This window comes from Ooceraea biroi, chromosome 4, assembly GCF_003672135.1.
Source record: "Ooceraea biroi isolate clonal line C1 chromosome 4, Obir_v5.4, whole genome shotgun sequence".
Taxonomy (NCBI): Eukaryota; Metazoa; Arthropoda; class Insecta; order Hymenoptera; family Formicidae; genus Ooceraea; species Ooceraea biroi.
The window spans coordinates 7990069-8011528 of NC_039509.1; the positions used below are offsets into that span (position 1 = coordinate 7990069).

A 21460-nucleotide genomic window follows, 5' to 3' on the forward strand; every position below is an offset into this window, starting at 1 on the left:
ACATTTAATAAATTGAATAAATAAACAAACAGTGTGTTGTGATTTTGATTTCGTGTAGCTTCGAAACTTTACACCGTCATATCTTTTAACAGAAACATCTGACAAAAAAATGTTTTTAACAAAATTTACTTGTTTTTACCCGTAGAACCCAACCATCTAACATTTTATAGGGGGTCCCGTTTGAAATTGTGAAGTTACCCCCTGCCCCCCTTTGAGGGGGGCAGGGGGTAACTTCATATTTATGTAGTTAGAAAGGGGCCCCTCGAATACATAAAACTTTCTTATGAACAACTTTTTGATTTGACAAATAGTTTCCGAAATATTTAGCTGTTAAGAGTTATGTGGGCCACCCTGTATATGTGTGCATATACACATATACAGAGCCAGATTAAGGGGGCGGGAGACTATAGCCCCGGGTCTCACTTATTAAAGGGCTTCACTCGAGTATCCTTCAAGAATACTTATTTTCCGAATAACTAAAAATATTTTTTAAACGCTAATGCAAGACTTTTAAATAAACTAATTACAATTTTATTAGACTTATTTTATTACTAGCATTTATTTCACAAACTTTGTACCCCCGCCCCCCCCCTCACTTTTTCGTTAAAGAGCTTGTATGGAGCCAATAGCCCCGGGCCTCAAAACCTTAATCCGGACCTGCACATATCTACATATACATTTTTTTGTATTCTGAATGAAATATGCAATTAAGGAGAGATATAAGAATTGAGAGAAAGTACAAGAGATATGCAAATAAGAAAGAAACAGACTGAACTTGTAGATTGTAGAATAACACATGTTCATCCATGTAATAGTTTGTTCATAAAATTTCGTTTATTTGCTGCTAAATCTAATATAAACAAAAAGAAAAAATCTAATAAGGTAAAATATACTGTTCACTTACATAGAGTATAAAGAGTAAGTAATATATTAAATAATATATTAATATCAAATAATCGATAAATATAAATAGTAATCGAAAATTGCAAGCACGTAAAAGCTAATAAACGGTTAACTAACAGACTAGTATCAGCGTATACAATATCGTGTACAAGAAAGCAGGATACGTTTTTTGACGTGTAATTTAATTTTATGTTGTCATTCATATAAAGACGCTATATATATGTTTTTTCAGTTTCTTGATCATATATAATTCTTCATTAAATGTATATACACAAATTCAACTTGTGTATTCATGCATGTATGCGAACAGGTACAATTTTTCTGTAATAAACGCGGCTTTTTCTTTCCTATTCTTTGTGTGAAAAATATCGACGTGATCAATTTTACGTTTCCTTAAGGTAGCTTCTTCTTTGTAAACTAACGGGGAAAAATAGAAAATTGTTGTTAAAATTTGTTCTATGCAAATACGTTTTTGCGGGTAAACTAGCAGCCTCAAGCGTCTCGGTAGAAAATTCTAAAAAGCTTAGGCGCTTCATTACAATTAGCACACACACGCACACAAGTGTACACAAATGCTCTACAAAGTATCAATCGCTTATCATGATTACGTTTAGCGACAAAATTGCAAAAGTTTTGGTTCGAGCTAATATTAAAGCAAATTTGTAAGTAATTATTGATTATAGGTTTATTTTATTGGCGTTGCAGTTTTCGTATTTGGTCCTCTAATTCCTTGACGCGCAGTTGGCTATTAGCGAGCTGCCGTCGTACCAGTCTCAATTCGTCGGTTTGACGAGCGAATGCTACTCGAAGTTCCGCCTCGTTGTTCGGAACATCGATAGTTTCCATAACTTTATTGTCGTTAAGCGGAGATGACAGCATATTTTTCTGAAAAAAGTATCTTCTAAAAAATCTAATAATATTTCAAGTTCAGAATGTACCATTTGCATTAAACTTATCTCTTTCAGATTTAATAATAGAATTAATAGAATTAATAGAACAATGAGTTGAGGCTTTCGCGATGATCACTATTAGTCTATTACTAGGTTTCCGGTCAATTGAAGCTAAGGAACCAAAGTGACCGAAAACACAGCTTCAACTCGAGAACCAGAACTGATAATGAATTTATTGTTAATAACATGTCTACATACCTGTATGACGACATTTCCAAATTTTTGTTGAAGTTGTTGAAACTTCGTGCTCTGATTACTGGATGTTTTCTGACTTTTCTCCGACATGTCGTGCAATTCCACCGGTCTATAATCGGGAATGGTTTCCGTAGATAAGAACGCAAACTTTTTCTTATTATTCAGATCGGTGGTCGGCGGTAATTGCGGCGGCTTGTATATCCGAGGCTTGTGTGTAGAAATGCTTCCACCTAATAATTAATTATGCTATATTAGCATAATCGCGTGGTCTTATCGTGTTAGCATACCAGATCAATAAGTGATGCGAAACCTGTTTTAAGGGAGATCAGAACTGGCGGACTATTCATACCGCTGATCCAATCTTTAGCTGACAATGCAGGACACGTGCCTATTGTGTCGGGATACAGATCTTCTTGAAACTGATCGCTCTGTAAAATAATTTAATTATGATAATTAAATAATTAAATTATTTTATATTATTATATAAAATAATTTAATTATTATAACATCGACAAAAGATTCTGATACGAAGCGCGCTTGCCTTTCGAGGGACTATCATAGAGATTGGCTCGCACATCCCACGCGTTGCATGTAACTTGTAAAATCTATACACCTCACATAGAGCAGTGGTAATGCCTCTTTTTGGCATTATTCCCAACCCTCTCTGAGGATTTCCAGATATGAACTGACTAAGGTAATGCATCCATGGTGCTTCGTTAACTACTTCATAATATCTAATATTACCGTCCCCCTGCAAAAGATAAGACAATGCGTTAATAATAGAGTTTTCTATTCATTATTATTATTTATATGATGAGGGAAAGGATCAATCTGCATATGGAGTTTATTGTAATGACTTTTATTGTTTTAACACAAGTTCATAAATTTGAAATTTATGTATTTTAACGTGACATTTGGTGAAACAAGTATTTTGTATTTAACATCTGGTTAGTGAGCGATTTTTCTAATGAGACTTTTAGAGACTATTACCTCTGTACTAGAAGTTTCAAAAACAGAAGAACATTTTCGAAATCAATTTTAAATTAAAATAAATTTATTTGACTACGATTTCCTACAATAATGTTGTAGCATTAAACATGGTCTTTCTGGGCTCTGGTGCGACTGGTACCGAAAAAATACAAGCCCTCAATTATTTCTCATTTTTACTTTTTTTCGTTCAAAATACCCTCCTTCTGAATCAATATAACGTTGGAAGCAATCGAAAAATTTTTCAAAGCAATCACTGCGTGTGTGTGCAGTTGGCGTAACATTTCGTGGAAACTCATTAATTGTTGAGAGTTCTGGCTTCCTTTTTAAAGGCAGGAGCACAGACTATTGCATAAGCGCATAAACAGATGCATAAGGAATTTGATTGGTCCATTTCCTTATGCACATGCTTATAGACCAATCAAATTCCTTATGCACATGCTTATAGACCAATCAAATTCCTTATGCATCTTTTTATGCGCTTATGCAAAAGTCTGTGCTCCTGCCTTAATAGTTCTAGAGTTCCTGATAGATTAAACGCATAGTTCTGACCATTAAACCGAAAAAATTGCATAGTGCAAAGTGAGACACCAACTTCACGCAGCGTCTCACTTTGTCCTGCGACACTTTCCGCCATCCTTCCGGCTAGATTTTAAAAGATCTACAGTTCAACATGAGTTCTAAGAAGAGTTCTACCTTCTAAAAGCAAAAAAACATAATTAAAGTGAAATAAAGACTAGCGACTTGCTTTATCTATATACATCGAGGTGAGACGCCGGTAGATTTTCAAGAGTTCTGCTTATTCTAAAACAGTTCTCGTATAGTTCGGGACATGTACAATGCCTTTCCAAAGAGTTCTGATAGGAACAACGATTAGAAAATTTTTAAAAAAATTATTTCACCCGAAGAGTGGACGTTTTCGACTTTACCAGTGAGACGCTGGCCGAAATGCCGGAGTTCTGGCTTTCCTAAAATAGTTTTCGTATAGTTCCGAAGGTACTTATGAATTTCCTAAAGAATGCTATGCGCCAGCGACATCGAACAATTTAAAAAAAAATTAAAACTGCTCGAAAAGTGCACTTTAAGACAAAAAAGGGTGAGATGCTGGCCGAACTGTCGGAGTTCTGGCTTTCCTAAAATAGTTTTCGTATAGTTCCGAAGGTACTTATGAATTTCCTAGAGAATGCTATGCGCCAGCGACATCGAACAATTTAAAAAAAAATTAAAACTGCTCGAAAAGTGCACTTTAAGACAGAAAAGGGTGAGACGCTGGCCGAACTGTCGGAGTTCTAGCTTTCCTAAAATATTTTTCGTATGTCCGCTGGTGCATAGAACTCTTTAGGAAATGCATAAGTACCTTCGGAACTATACGAAAAATATTTTAGGAAAGCCAGAACTCCGACAGTTCGGCCAGCATCTCACCCTTTTTTGTCTTAAAATGCACTTTTCGAGCAGTTTTGTTTTTTAAATTATACAATGTTGCTGGTGCATAGAACTCTTTAGGAAAGTCGTAAGTACCTTCGGAACTATACGAAAAATATTTTAGGAAAGCCAGAACTCCGACATTTCGGCCAGCGTCTCACCCTTTTCTGTCTTAAAGTGCACTTTTCGAGCAGTTTTAATTTTTTTAAAAATTGTTCGATGTCGCTGGCGCATAGCATTCTTTAGGAAATTCATAACTACCTTCGGAACTATACGAAAACTATTTTAGGAAAGCCAGAACTCCGACAGTTCGGCCAGCATCTCACCCTTTTTTGTCTTAAAGTGCACTTTTCGAGCAGTTTTAATTTTTTTTTAAATTGTTCGATGTCGCTGGCACATAGCATTCTTTAGGAAATTCATAAGTACCTTCGGAACTATACGAAAACTATTTTAGGAAAGCCAGAACTCCGGCATTTCGGCCAGCGTCTCACTGGTAAAGTCGAAAACGTCCTCTTCGGGTGAAATAATTTTTTTAAAAATTTTCTAATCGTTGTTCCTATCAGAACTCTTTGGAAAGGCATTGTACATGTCCCGAACTATACGAGAACTGTTTTAGAATAAGCAGAACTCTTGAAAATCTACCGGCGTCTCACCTCGATGTATATAGATAAAGCAAGTCGCTAGTCTTTATTTCACTTTAATTATGTTTTTTTGCTTTTAGAAGGTAGAACTCTTCTTAGAACTCATGTTGAACTGTAGATCTTTTAAAATCTAGCCGGAAGGATGGCGGAAAGTGTCGCAGGACAAAGTGAGACGCTGCGTGAAGTTGGTGTCTCACTTTGCACTATACGATTTTTTCGGTTTAATGGCCATAACTATGCGTTTAACCTATCAGGAACTCTAGAACTATTAAAAAGGAAGCCAGAACTCTCAACAATTAATGAGTTTCCACGAAATGTTACGCCAACTTCACACACATAATCAGTGTACTTCATTTTCGGAATCATCTTCAACACGGCAATGCTTTTGAATCTTTCAGTATCTCGGAAGCCTTTTGAATCTCTTGAATGGTCTCGTAATGCATTCCTTTCATCACTAACTTGAGGTTTAGGAATAGCCCGAGGTCACACGGAGTCAAATCAGGCGAATAAAAATCAGGAAGTATCCGAGTACTGATATCTCTTCCAGCCAAGAAATTGCGCAATCTTGAATGTATATGTCTTGTTCCATTTAAAGCTTTAATAACGAAACCATTCATCAAGATGTAGCACTGAAGGAAACGATTCCAAAAAAACCAGTCGTATCAGAGCTTAGACACGCCGTGTAGATTAAATCTCATTTATAACAAATCAATAAATTGAATTTTATTAGTTAAGATGTTTTAAAAATTCCAGGTCCCAGCAAGATTAGAATAAAGAGAATAGAAATAGTAAGAAGAATTCTTTATGTATTCTTTATGTATTGTATGTATCATATGTTTTATGTATCATTTTTTAAAATATATTCTACAATATTTTTAAATAAAATCTGCTTGATTGATTAACCATTTTTCTGATGTAAAAACACTTATATAACATTATTAATTACAGATTCCACTTTTGCTCATATAATTAAATTATTTATATATTGTTTATATACATAATTTACTTCTTTCATAATTTATTTATGAAGTAAATTAAATAAATAAGTTCAAGCAAATAAGAATATAATTTTACGTATTTAGTTTCAGTCATTGTTGTGCGCTATGAAAATTCTTACCTTTCCAGCTAAAAAAACCATATTAGTGTCATTATCAAAAAATGGGAAGACCACTCCGCTCGATGAATCTATCGTTTCGCATATCAAGGGAACAGTTAGGTCATGTTGACTCCATATTGCATATTGTCGATCCGAGTGTCTGCTAAATCCGGTAGTCAAGAGACGCCCAGAGCTGCCAAGGAATACTACTTTACTTGCTTTTGTGCCAGCATGACAAATTCCTTCCTGTAAGGATTTACAAGATATATTGTATAATTAGTTCTAGTGTTAATATACCGGCGAATTAGCAATAAAATTAATCTTTATTGAAAATTAAATATAATTATTGTATAAATGAAATTGTTTTTTTTGTTTTTAATATTTACTTACCGAGACGACAATACCTGATCTGGGTTCAAAAACGCGTAACTTCTTATCCTTACAAGTGGTTGCCAATAAACTGCCATCACGGTTTAGAGACATGCTGTAAATGACATCAGGATGTCTATCGATGACGCTCACTGCCTCGCATTTATTTACATCCCATACAATAACGAGATGATCGAAACCAGCGCTGAAAAGTACATTTTCTGCAACTGGATGCCACTCGATGTAAGCGACGCGTCGTTTGTGCCCTTGTAGCTCCACCAACCACTCGGTTAAATTTCTTGACAATCCGCCATCAGGTATGTGCCAAAGTTTTATCTAAATAAGAATAAAAATCTATATAAAGAATTGTAAAGAAATTTCTACACACAACTTCGCCATAAAAGTTATTTGGAGATTTTTAAATCTTGGTTTTCAAATGTTATTATACAAATTTTTTAAATAAAACAACGTGGAATAATATATATTTTTTTTCATTTACATATACAGGATCAAGCACTTAACTTAACTATCTTGAATAATCCAATAACTTACTTAAAATGGGATAGCTATTCTGCACATGCAGAGTAGATATCTTGGAAATATGTATTGAACTTTTTTTGAAAATGAGATAATTCGGAATTTAAATGCCAGATGATAAATCTAAGACAGAACGAAGACTTACGGTGCAATCATCAGAACAAGATGCGATGATGTTGTCATTGAATGGATTCCATTTGATGTCCAAAACGGGACCAGTATGTCCAGTTACTCGACTAGCATTGAAGTCAAGACGTCCAGTCTGCAAAATTAAAATTGATTTTCAGACTAAATAATGCGACTTTTACACCTATCTTATCTGATTTTCAGAAGAGAGCTTCTCACATTCAATAACCTAATAACCAATTTACTCAAGAGATACAAATGTCGGTAAATCTTTTACTATAGCGGACACCTCGTCCATGACCTTGACCTTGACATATGTTGTCAAGGTCAATGTCCTGAATAACCTTCAAAAGGTTTTAGCCGGCAGTCATTATTTATTAAATATCCATGTTGTTGCACAGAACTTTTCACACTGAAAATTTTCGGGAAACTTTTCTAGAGCACTCGCAACCAACAGTGGTGCTAAACGTTTTTCCGCTTGATTATATGATATCGGTACCATATCTCCGTCTCTTTCCACCCTGCAGCCGAATATCAACCCTTGAGAAATAAACTTCTCTAATACAAGTGACCGCTTATTTCCAAACGTGACGCCTCTCTTTCCGACCGCGTGTCATCACCCTTGAGAAATAAACTTCTCTAAACAGTCCCATTCTTAGATCTGTATATCGCCTCTTCTCAATTGCTCATTGACAGCAGCTGGGTATCGGCGCTAGAAACCAAATATCGCTTCTATAAAACAATCTCATGGTTCCTAGAAATATGTTTAACTAAACATCTCTTTGATAGCAGCCGGCTATCGGCACTTGACAAATTAAGATATAAACAAATGTATTAGACGCGCGGTTTGTTTACATAAACAGGCAACACCCTCGACCGCGGAGGACCCAGAGACCCCCCCCCCCCACGTGATGTCATACCTCCGCGCCCCGGAATATCCCCCCCCCCCCTCGGAGCTTCCGAGTTAGAATTGGTACAGTATACCTACTGTCATTGACGTGTTGAATAACACCAAGGTTTACAACACTTGTAACACTGCATTGTAGAGATGACACGGCTAATAAGAAAAGGACAAAGAGCTCAAATAGAAAAATAATAGCCTGTATAATATTTTCGAAAATAGTAATTGTAATTAATTGTTTATTAGAACCGATATTAATTAGACTTTTTTTATCAATATCTGCTCTCAAAATATGTGACTCTTTTTTTAATACCCTGTATATATATATATATATAATATAACAATAATAATATAATAATAATATAATGGCAGAACAGAGGTTTTTAGAGAAAAGATCTGCTGTATTCACTTATAACTCAGTGAAAAAACGTAGCGTAATAATTAAGGCACACTTTAAAACGTAAATGTTAAGTTTTACGACACGATCGAAAAAGGTTGAAGAAAAACTTTTATTCTTCCCACGCACGTCGTCAAAGGTAAAATGTATTCTTCAATTTTATAAGCTTCACTTTAAATTAGCACCACTTGTAGAAAAATCTTTCTGAAGAAACATACTTCAAAATGCGCATGAAAAAACATCGCTTTTCAAAAATCGCTCTGCGACTATTTTTCGCAAAGATACGCGAGTTTAAATTTTATTCTCTTTAGTTTTAAAATCTCTTTGGTTTTAAAATGATCCTTTAATTTTGTTGAGAAGTGTAATTCTTTAGATAATTGATTGATTTCAATACTTTGAAATAAATCAGAGACGTCAAATAATTTGTTATACAAAACCGGAAAAAGAAATTGACATGCTCTCGCTTACACATTTGGTTGTGACGGCCGCATTAGTTAATAGCTTCATTATTAATAAGCAAGACATCGATAACTTAATGTAATTATAAATAACTCACACGATCCAACGATAGCACTAGGAATGCTCCACCACCTGCGACTTCCGTCACGACAGCCAGAAACTTGGGATTTACGGCGCAGAATTGCGAGTCGTGGGCATTCTTTGTGATCTTGATGTTGTCGTAGCATTTCTCTCTCTTGGCTGGCACACCGTAAACGTGGCGGAATTTGCTGCTGCGGACTCCGCGAAACCACGACTGTGAATATCATAGATATTAGGTAAATTTATTTATGTCAAATACATTTTATTATTTCAATCTCTTTACAGGAATAAAGTGCGAATGAATAATTAAATAAATTATTCAATAAAATAAATATTAAATAAAAAAATAAAAAATGATGCTAAATTTTTAACTCAATAGGCAAAATGTTATCAAATGCCAAAATATGTCAACAGATTCGCTCATATTATTAAATCAAATCCAGTATATCTGTATCTATGTTAAAATTGTATTTTGCCCGCAAAAGTCTGCGGACATAATCCAATATATATTGACAGCATATATAACAGATATATATAATATATAATATACAGGGTGGTCCACTTAAATCGATCATCTTAAATATTTCACTTGTTTTTGATGATACGAAAAAATGTCTAAGGAAAAAGTTGCACCGTTCGAAGGGGCTATCATGATGACAGAACAACAATTTTTTCAAGGCTATTTTTTTCGGAGATTCAAAGATCAAGATAATTTTTTTAAATGGAACTACATATTTTTGTTTGCGCAATTATATAGCCAACATCGAGAGTTCAGCGACCTATGACAACATGACCTTTTAATGATCTCGAACGCGGGAAACAGAAAAATAAAACTTTATGCTCTTCAACACAAAAATTTATTTAAGGAGGTGTTCGAAATGATGTCCTCCGACTTCAATACATTTTCTAAGGCTCCATGGACGTTCTACTCATCGAAGCCACCTTAAATTTTCGACGGTCCAATAGTTCATATTTCTTCTATTTACTTGTCCATGGTTAGTGAACATTGATTCATCGGTAAACACTCTCATGTTCTGGAATTCAATGGAATGTAAGATTGAAATAATTCCATACATGTATTGTGTGCGTGTGTGTATGTGTATGTAAATATTTATGATCGTGAAATGCTTTCGCAGTTCAGTTCATTTCCTGAGCTTCTCGATATCAGAGTTTAAATATGACTGATTATACGAAAGAGGAAAGAATAGAAATGCTTCTTATTTACGGTGAAAGCGGAAGCTCTACAGAGGCGCAGAGAATGTACGGCCAAAGATACCCTGAAAAGCGTTTACCGTCTCGCGCTGCTTTTGACCGTCTTATTAAAACATTTCGTGAAACTGGAAGTGTTTGTTCACGTAAGAAAATGCGACCTCGTTTGCAAACTAATGAACCAGCAGAAGTTACTGTTTTGGCTGCAGTGGCAAATAATCCACGTATCAGTTCTCGACAAATACAAAGAAATACTGGTATTTCCAAGACAAGTGTTTTACGCATTCTTAAACGCCACTCATTTCATCCATATCACATTGCATTGCATCAAGAACTTCATGGAAATGATTTTATTAATCGAATAGAATTTTGTCAATGGGCGCTACAACAGTTGGAGGTCAATGAATTCTTCTTCAACAGAATATTGTTTACCGATGAATCAACTTTCACTAACCATGGACAAGTAAATAGAAGAAATATGCATTATTGGTCCGTTGAAAATCCAAGGTGGCTTCGACAAGTAGAACGTCAACGTCCATGGTCTTAATGTATGGTGTGGTGTTTTACACAATCGAATCATTGGCCCTTTCTTTATTGATGGTACATTAAATAGGCAAAAATATGCTAATTTTTTGTCCCAACAATTATCAAACTTATTGGAAGAGGTGCCGTTAGAAACTCGTTTACAAATGTGGTATCAGCATGATGGTTGTCCGGCTCATAACGCACGTGTTGCACGTACAGTTTTACACGAAATGTTTCCGGAACGCTGGATAGGAAGAGGAGGACATATCAGTTGTCCAGCACGTTCTCCTGATTTGAATCCTTTAGACTTTTTTGTGGGGAATGTTAAAGAACACTGTTTACAATGATGTACCAACTACACAAGAGAACATGAGAGAGCGCATTTTGAATGCATGTGCTAGTATAAATTCAGAAATGATAGAAAGGGTAAGAGTATCATTTGTGCATCGTATTAGAAAATGTATTGAAGTCGGAGGACATCATTTCGAACACCTCCTTAAATAAATTTTTATGTTGAAGAGCATAAAGTTTGATTTTTCTGTTTCCCGCGTTCGAGATCATTAAAAGGTCATGTTGTCATAGGTCGCTGAACTCTCGATGTTGGCTATATAATTGCGCAAACAAAAATATGTAGTTCCATTTAAAAAAATTATCTTGACCTTTGAATCTCCGAAAAAAATAGCCTTGAAAAAATTGTTGTTCTGTCATCATGATAGCCCCTTCGAACGGTGCAACTTTTTCCTTAGACATTTTTTCGTATCATCAAAAACAAGTGAAATATTTAAGATGATCGATTTAAGTGGACCACCCTGTATAATACGTCCAGTGTTGCATTGATACGAAGACGATTTGTGCATTATCTTTAGTAAGACTTTCTCTTGCCCAGAAACCATGAAAAAGAAAGTTGTTAGCGTCATAAAGGAGATAAAAATAGCAATATATCATATTATCAGCTGATAGTTACAAAACTTTTCAAGAAAAACTTCTTAAATTATAATATATTAAATTCTGAAGAGTAAAGATTAGAACAAACAATGTGCGCAAAAAAGCATGATTAAAAATCGAAATATGATTGCATTATAAAAATATAGCATAGGTTTAAATTATTTTAATACAACCTCTTTTGTATTTTTTTTATCTTATTGATTTAATTGATGAGAGATTTATACTACCATATTGATATGTTACTTTAAAATAGTCTCTGCTTTAATAATGTTATGAATATCTTAACTTAGATTTTTATAATACTATTTTTCTGAGAAGTCGTACATACACACCCTAAAAAAATGATGAGTTATTTATAAGGATCACATATTTTATGATGTAAAATATAAAATTGTCAATTTTTCGGCTAATGACAATTGTTCATAATTAGCAAAGTTAATATCAGGTATACTTCCAGTTGTATTACTAATAATATTTAAAGATATTGTATTGCTTTTCTTTGAAGCGAAATGTTTTTGTTGTTATTAATTATTTTTCATAAGAATAGACAATATGATTTTGACGAAAGAATAAATACTTTTGTTCTACGAAGTCAAAGTGGATTACAATGCAAATGGGATAGCTGGAAACATTAAATTGGCCTTTGGTAAGGCCCCTATTAACACATTGCGGACGGATAACAAGATATCTTACATTTCATATTGCGCATATAATAATTTTAAAATTTGTTGAATATAAATATGACAATAATTTCTAATTATTAACAAATCATAAATAATTTTAAAATACTTGACGCAAAAAAATAGCTGGCTGCTGATTATATTTAGCTAAAATGTCTGATCCGTAATATGTTAATAAAAGGATTATTCAGTGGTGATTCGAAAAATTTTGTTTCCGAAATTTGAGTAAGATGAATCTTTTGAGTAAGAGGAATTCAGTTTTAAACAAGAACTAATTGAAAGTCACACTAAAAATTGACTCAACAGTTCGAGAACTTGCAATAGAACTAGGAGTTCCCGCTATGATATTTTCCAATATCTGGCTACAGGAGACGAAGTATCACAATTAGATAAATGAGTTGATAGAAGAAAAAATTCAGATTATTCGAAAAGTGTCCACTACTTAAAATTCGAAATAGTAGAGATCCACTTTCAAAGAGGATCATAAATTATGACGAAAAATAGATTCTTTATGACAATCGGAAGCGATCGGAAGCGATAGATGATGATAGTTGATAAGGCTCCTAAACATATGTATGTGAACCGAAATTAAAGTAGCAACCCGCATTAATTAATAGATGTAGATCCATAATTACTTACATAATTACTTACATAACTTTACATGATAATGTTCGTTTGCACATATCATAAACCAATAGGAAAACTAACTAAATTAAGATATGAAATTTTGCAGCATCCAGTATATTCACCAGAATCATCTTACACACATTTCTGCTTTTTGACAAATATACGATGCTAAATAAATGACAGTGACTAAAAATACATACAACTACCTCTTTTGAAATAATTTTATACAAAACAATTATTATAAATTGTATAACAGAAATACATTCTTCTCATTTGTATCATATACTAACATTATTGCAAGAAAAGTATTTCGTAACAAAATTTATTTATTTTTAAAAAACCGATCCAAAAGAATAGAGAGAGTAAAGCATTATTCTTATTTCATAAATTCAACAGTGTATCAGTTCTTTTCACTTTTATATATATTATGGTTTAATTAATATTTCTCATTATGCCTCTATATTTGTATAATTATCTGTAACAAACATGTAATGATAATTTAAGTAATAATTAAATCATACAAACACAAAAATTATACTCTGTAAGCATCATTTATTCTTTCTATTATTTCGGGACTCAAAAATGCTTCCAAAATTAAAAGCAACATATTTAAATATGTTTCTTCTTTCCTTCTATTTCTAGCACATAAAGACTTCATTACAAAAGAAAAATAAAGATTTTTAGTACGCTCTATATACACTTTTGTGCTATCATGCTGCTATCATGCATCTAGAAAAAGAATAATGAGTCATACGTGATTGAAATAAATTGACGAACACGAATGTGAAATCTTCTACATCCTCGCGAATTAACGTGAAACAACGTAATTTCATTGCCGAGTGCAGTGTAGTGTAGTAAGACAGATCAAATTATGCGACTTTTTCCTATAGAAAGCAATTAAATGTTTTACAAGAACTAAAAACAACGGGCAAAAAAATATCGATATATTTCTTTGCTCTAAAAATAGAAGTGTATAGGATATTCCAAATCTTACGAATTACTTTTTGTTTATTTAATTCTTTTATTAATTTAATTTATTTTTATTAATTTAAATTTTAACCTGTTTTTCAAATAAATATCCCGATAGGACTTACCATAACAAACCATAATATTCTACATTCAGTATCTTTCGAAATAATTCTGGCATTATTAACCTGTTCACATAAAGTTTATTTGATCTTAATTTGAAAATTTAAATTTTTCCAATTTATAAAAAAACTGTTAAATTTTTGGAATTTTTGAAATTTATGGAGGAATTAAAGGAAGTATGTTCCCTTTCCAATTTAATGAACTTAAATATATTAGAACACAGCTTAAAATAAGGAATATGAATTTTTTATACGTGTTTAATTTCATAAATAAAAGTTCAAACAGTCTAGATCTTTTGAACAGTATGTCTTCTTCTTCTAAACAATTAGCGAGTCGAAACGATCAGAAATGTGATCAAATATTCTCAACAAAAGTTTTATTGCTTCTAATGCGTTTTATTGGGCTGATCGATAAGTCCGTGCGAATTCTTGTCAAAATTTAAACACAAAACTTTGTATTAAGAATTAATTTTATTGAGCAAAATATGTACCTTTTTACCGATGACCTGTTGCCATTCCTCAACTGTATTATATGTACACCACACTCTAAAATGCTTGATTTTTATAAAAGAAATTGGATCAAATGATTTTTGAGATCCTTTAAAGAATGAAACTACAAATCATTGAGGAAGTTCTACAGAGACCGGAGTAAGTGGAAATCAGATGGTGCAAGATCGAGTAAATACAGTGGATTTGGCAAGACATCTTAGCCAAGTTATTATAATTTTCATTGAGTCTGTAAAAAAAACTTGTGGTCTAGCATTGTTGTCTAGGAACGCAATAGTTTTTCTATTGACTAATTCTGGACGCTTTTCATCGATTGTTGCCTTTAATTTGTTTAAATAGGAACAGTATTTGTTTGAATTGTTTGATTGTTCGGTTGTCCTCTTCTATATTTCCTCTTCCCCACTTCCATTCTGTTCTTTTTGTGTATCTTCTTCCCGTCTCGAATACCAATATTTTGATTTGCTGGCAAAAAGTGAGGAAAAGATTGAACAAATTTTGAATCCAGAAAAATTTCTGGATTCAAAATTTGTTCAATCTTTTCCTCACTTTTTGCCAGCAAAACTATACATCCGTGTGTATGATCGACCACAATTTTTCTTTTCCTATTTCCGTCTATTCCTTCCTCATCTCTATCTCCAAATTCTTGATATACATTGAGCACATTGAGCAATGTACATGACTCATAGGACATCCCTGTCTAACTCCGCTCCTTATCGAAACCTCGTCCAATCTTCTGTTTCCTATTTTTATCATTATTTTCACCTTATGTTTCCATATTCCTTCTCAGCCGTTCCCCTATTTCTGTTTTTCTCAGCATTTTCTCAACTTTACTCTATCTATCTTTAAATGCTACCTTGAAGTCTACGAAGAATGCAAAGATTTGTTTTTCTTCTTCATTATCTTTCCGTTTATCACGTAGTTCAGCATGTATGCTGCATCCAAATCATCTCTCTTTCCGCTCAAAAGCCGAACTCTGTCTTTCCTCCAATTTACTCTCCATTTAATTCTTCAGTTTCTCATTCAAAACATTCGCATGTGTCTATCAAAGTCTCTTCCCTATGGTTCTTTACACTTTTCCCTCCTTTCTTGTGTATTGGGCCAATTAGTCTTCTATTTTATTCTTATTTTTCCTCCTCTCCATATCTTATTTAATAATTTGAAGAAAACCTCTTTTATCTCTCTTGGCATTAATCTCCAGCTTCTTTCCCGGTGCTTTTCCTTTTTCCAATTTTTTTCAGTTATTTTATTAATTCTTCCCTCGTTATTTCCTCTTCCTCTTTTCCATTCTCCTCTGTCTTTTCTTTTTCTTCTTTTCCATCCTCCTTCTTTTCCTTGTCAGTTTTTTCTTGATTTCTCCTAGTGACTTCATGAAGTAAACGCTTTCCAAAGCATTCTCATCCATTTTCTCTCTCATATATTTCCATGTATTTTACTCTGTTTTTATTAATCTTCTTTCGTCTTCTTCTTTTTTTACGCTTTCTCCTTTTATTGTCACACCATATTCTAAACTCTTTTCTTCTTTTAATATATTCTTCCTTCTCCGACTTACCTTTCTTTATCCTTCTGAATTTTCTTCTCAATTCTTTTTTTCTTACTTTATTCTATGTTATGCCATTCCTTCTTTCCTAGTTTCCAAAGTATCTTTTTCTTAATTTTCATAATTAATTCCTTTATTTTTTTGTTTTTTTACTTCTCTCCAAATCTCTCCGTTTCCCATCTGTGTACACGACCAATTATTATTATATCATCATATAAATCCATCTCGAATCAACAATGTGGGAAAAAACTACAATTGATGGAAACTGAAACATGATGCAGTATCAACAATTTTTGGATTTCTCGCCATGACTATTTTAATAAAACCATGATGTCGCCAACCTAATCTCTTTTCATGACTCTAATTAAAGAGTCATTCTTTTTTATTAAATATAATTGGTAGCCAATAGGTACAAGCCTATTTGACTATTAAGGGATTTACTGTTTCCCCGTCATTGGCGCTGTCATCCCTCTTCTCCACTATCCTCTCGCCACCTTTTCCGTCTGCTTCTTGCTGTTTCCTAATGCATTCTCTTCTTTCTTGCCTCTTTTGCTACTGTTTTTTCTTATATTTGCTTTGCCTTTTTCTTCCTCTCTATCACTCTCGCGTTTCGCCCACTTCCACGTCTGTTGCTCACCTTTCTCTTTCATTTTTCTAACTTTTTTCTTTCTACTTGCCCCGCCTATGCACACTCTGCTCTCGCCCAACTGGTTGAGGTTTTTGAGGTTGAGAATTTTGAGATTGAGAATTGTTTTATAATATTTGAAAAAGAGTATAATAATCCGTGCTAAAGGAGCGCGAGTGGCGTGTGGCATAGTGGATGATCTGCTATGCCGAACGTCCCGGGTTCGATTCCCGGCGGAGCCGAAAAATTTTCATACGCTCATCGTCTCCTCCTCGATGGATTGGCAGTCCATCAGGAGTATCCTTGCTTAGAAATTCCCCATCCTAGCAGTTCGGAACCGGCATTAAACTGTAGGTGTATAATCCACGTGCGCCACGAGTATATGTTATTGAGAGAAAGGCCCTGGTCCGACTTGGACTGTAGCGCCATTGGAAGAAGAATCCGTGCTAAAGATTATCATTACGAATATCACGCAAATTAAATACATCGAAGATGATTCATACCGCATTGGATTAAGTTTTCACGAACATCAAAGGATTATTTTCATTATGAATTAAATTTCGTTTTTTTAACTTTTTGATATATTCTACACATATAGGTAACAGTCTACTATAAGTACTTTCGGAAGGCTGTCATGTTTCAGCCATTTGACCAATTCTTGCGAAACTTGGAGAAAGTATTAAGAATAAAATTTTTATTTGGCACCACTGGTGATAATCATGAGCCGTTGAAGAAATTTTATAACTTTTGAACCGCTTGTCGGAAAATTATGAAACTTGGTACAAATTGATAACGATTGAGGAGTAAAAGAATAGCACACCAAAGATAATTTTGCGCATATTCACATCAAAAATTTTACATTCTTTTAGTTTGTGGCCTGATAAAACTATCAACGACGCTCAACGATGATTATTCCCAGTAATGGCAAATAAAAATTTCATTCTTCCTTGATACTTTTTCCAAGTAAGAATTAGTTAAGTGGTTGAAAAATGGCAGAAAGTATTTATAGTTGATTGTTACATCTTATAAAAATAACGTTTAAATTATTAACAATAATTACATGATTTTTCCGATTTATATACAAACGTACAATAATAAAAGATACAATAATAAAAATGAATAAAAAATTTTGATAAAAATAATATTTTACTTGCAACATGTATTGCGAACATATTACAAAGAATTAAGAAATAACGTATTTCCACTTCTATGTCCGTCTCAATACTGTAATTAATATATGTTATTTTATTAAATATTAAGTTAATTAATATATTAAACCGAAAAACAAAATAAGGGTGTCAGTTTTATAGTCATTGTTAAAGTTCGCAATAGTACCAAAAAATGCGGAAAATTATTTTTTGCTAAAGTATTATTACATATTCATTCTTCTCATTCCTTTCGGAACAGTAAAAGTTTAATACATTCCTAAAACGTCTAAAGAATTTTTTCCGATCTCTTTTAATCATTGTGTTCTTCAATTTACATCTCGCGTTTGTATCTATTTCATTAGATATAAATAGAGATATAGATATAAATATATAGATATCTATTTCTAAGAAAACTTAAACACTTTAAACACATATGTCCACAGTCAGTTTGACAAAGTACGTATTGGATCCACTCTTGTTGCAGACGCTGCGCACTATCGTCTTGATAATTTTAATTTCTACGTACACATAAAGCTATATAAAAGCTATATAACTCACCTGTTTATCATTCGTCATGTCCGACGTTAATCAGGATCTTCACGTCTGAGATAATCGGTGCTCGATGAATACACGTGCGCGATGAGACGACCGTTGCTAGTGCACAACGGAGACGCGGTAACTGATAAGTTAGGTCCCATGCATGTCAGGTAGTTGGCAAGAGAGAGAGAGAGAGAGAGAGAGACAGAGAGAAAGGGGGAGGGGAAGAGATAGAGAAGGGAAAGAAAGAGACAGAAGGACACAGATGTGGATAATATTGCAACCAACTACACAAGTCGTTCTCTCACGGTGTGCTCACGCTTACTAAAAGAAACAAAAGGAAATGATGTACGCGTCTAATTAGCAACTCATAAAATTGTATAAAATAAGCAGGACATTAAAGCGCATTGCAATTCCCAATCACATCCACTAACTGAACGCTTGAGAAACAAAAAACAAAAAAAGACTGATTAACCCTTTCAGGGACACTGGCACATGTATGTACCACTTACATTGCCGCAGTTTTATTATTGTTGCTCTTATAATTTGGCCATAATAATCGTATCTTTTTATTTTTCTGACTTCTAAATACTTGTCCTCCAAGTTTCATTGATATTTTTATTTATTATAATAATTAACAATTATTATGAACAAATGAAGTTTAGAAAATAGCGTTTTTTTCATTTTAATTCGTCCCTGACAACACAAATGAAGATGGGAAGCTAAAGATTACTCCTACTATCATATATAATTTTTGCAAATTTTTTCGCAGGTACAATTTTTTTTATAAATAAATAAACAATTATATATTTTTGCGAAATAAGCGAGAAACATGACCTTTTGCTCAAAATATTATATATTGAAATTATATATTGAAAAAATATTACAAGTTGAGGTTTTTACTTTGAAAATCATGATACATATAAATAATATTGAGATAAATATAATAATGTAAATATGTAACAATGTAAAACATTTGGAATCCTTTATCTTGCTTCTAAAAGTGTGATAGGTCATTTCAATAGTATTTTTTCCATCGATTACGAATCTGAAAACAGAAATGTTTTATCACGTTTTTGAAAAAAACGGACTCCAGAAGTAAAAAAGCGGCGGCCATATTGGATCCGCCATATTGAATTTTGTAAATCCGACTTCAGATTCGTAATCAGCGATCAGAAAAACATAAAACTACATATTTTCGCAAAAATCCACTGAGTCGTTTAATTGTGCCCCTGAAAGGGTTAATTAATAGCGCGCATATAATCGGATTCGAGCGAAATTATTAAAACGAGCTTCGAGACTGTTTCTGTCAATTATGCATGCGATTGGTTTATGCGTCGAATGTGTAACGTTCAGTTAAGTTAAAAACAATTAAAGCGTTATTTTGAAAAATTTATCAAAGTCACAGGTAGCTTGCCACAGAAAAAGCACAACACGTACATCGACGCAAATTGTACTCTATTCTGCATCGTTTATAGTTTCATAAAAGAATCAATCTAAAGTTCCGTTTAATTTGATGCTTTACCAGAATCAGAAGGATCCAAAACATTTGCATGGAAACATTAAATTTGTGTTAAAAACATGTCATAATGTATAAGATGTAATGTGGTTTACTTCTGTTACACTTCTATTCTGTTAAAATATCATTCAACTGCAAAACAGTCCATCCCTTATAAACATATAAATCAAACGAACTATTCATTAATAATTATTATTTAATTATTATTAAATTATTATTATGTACAGTAAATACAAAGCGAACAAGTTTGTGAGAATAGTGGTGCTGCATGCAAAACTACATTGTACTGTACAACAACCACATACACATATCATAATCTTTACGTACGGTTTTGTTATATACTGTTAAGTAATCATAAATCATGTAAATACGTTTAATTACTCGTTTACCTTGCCGCTAGGTTTGTAACAGGCCCTCCCATCTACCATGTTGTTCATGATCACGTATTGATTCTCAGCACCATCCAAGCTCAATTTCTCTATCAATTCCTCCTTTGTGCGTATCATCTCCCAGTTGACGACGTTGTATCCCATAGACCTAACTTCATCCACGCAAAATTTTCTTTCCCAACTCACTCTCACACCAAACACTTTGTTCTTTTTGTCGGCAAACTACAAATTTCGTTGCCCCCGTTCAACGCGTTATCTTGCTCGCCTTTACCTTTATTGTTTATTAATTATACGATGAAAGTACACGCGCAATGGCAAACCAGGCACGTATGTACACTTATGTGCCTAACCAGTAATTAGTAAATCATTACAATTTATTCACATGTATATGTACACAGTATTGATCTGACGTTACAGATGTAAACACTGCAGCCATGATGGTGATCCTGGAATGACTAGTGAAACAGTGTTGCCATTTGCACGTACGCACAAAATTGAGACGGTCCCATATCGGAATAAAATAAAGATATGGACCGCCGCAATTTTGGGGAGCGCTTTATTGGACACGGTGCAATTGGACACAAGCCAATCAACTTGCTTAGTTTGGTTAGGTTAGGTTAGATTCCAATCGAAAAGTAGGCAATCGACACCCACCCCGCAATTTTGTGCGTACAAACAGAGAGAAGCCTGAGAGCGGTCACGCTCGCATTTTAACTGTAACGCCTCAAACGTGGACATTGAAGTGATTGAAGTGATTCTGTCTTTATTGCTCACTGAATATTGAATAAAGATAGAATGACGCCGCGAGCGTTGGGAGCGTCAAGTGGAACGCGTATGTCCACGTTTGAGGCGTTACAGTTAAAACGCGTGCGTGACCGCTCTCAGGCTTCTCTCTGGTACAAATTACGAAATTTTTATAAAACATTTTTGTGCAAATGGCAACACTGTTTCACTAGTCACTCCAGGATCACTAATGGCTCATGCCCACAGGACGCGGTAATGCGGCAACGCGGTGGCCAATCACCGTCTTGCATTTCTGGTAATACCGAAGTTATATATT

At 33.8% G+C, this 21460-nt stretch overlaps 1 protein-coding gene across 4 annotated transcripts; it reads right to left on the reverse strand.

Annotated features, from left to right (window-relative positions):
• Nucleotides 1-812: 812 nt before the first annotated feature.
• Nucleotides 813-20938, reverse strand: LOC105285352 (coronin-2B). 4 transcript variants are annotated; one of them, XM_011349505.3, is made up of 10 exons: nucleotides 20401-20506; nucleotides 18514-18816; nucleotides 9081-9278; nucleotides 7246-7362; nucleotides 6585-6899; nucleotides 6216-6440; nucleotides 2590-2799; nucleotides 2359-2476; nucleotides 2052-2278; nucleotides 813-1788 (listed from the first exon to the last, which is right to left on the reverse strand). In XM_011349505.3, exons 2-10 carry the CDS (start codon nucleotides 18529-18531, stop codon nucleotides 1594-1596), a joined length of 1623 nt encoding a protein of 540 aa, XP_011347807.1. In that variant the 5' UTR covers nucleotides 18532-18816; nucleotides 20401-20506; the 3' UTR covers nucleotides 813-1593. The 4 variants fall into 4 exon arrangements, with proteins under 4 accessions (XP_011347807.1, XP_011347806.1, XP_011347804.1 ...); XM_011349504.3 differs by having other exon boundaries at nucleotides 18514-19540; nucleotides 20401-20500; XM_011349502.3 differs by lacking the exon at nucleotides 18514-18816 and having other exon boundaries at nucleotides 20401-20938.
• Nucleotides 20939-21460: the final 522 nt, after the last annotated feature.

What these genes read in the sequence shown, in the direction of transcription:
- LOC105285352 (XM_011349502.3), bottom strand. Translation starts at nt 20,544, where the DNA reads ATGGGATACAACGTCGTCAACTGGGAGATGATACGCACAAAGGAGGAA. An exon ending in TAGTGCTATCGTTGGATCGT is followed by an intron (nt 7,363 to 9,080) that starts GTGAGTTATTTA and finishes TTAATTTTGCAG; the next exon opens with ACTGGACGTCTTGACTTCAA. An exon ending in TGGTTTTTTTAGCTGGAAAG is followed by an intron (nt 2,800 to 6,215) that starts GTAAGAATTTTC and finishes TATCTTTTGCAG; the next exon opens with GGGGACGGTAATATTAGATA.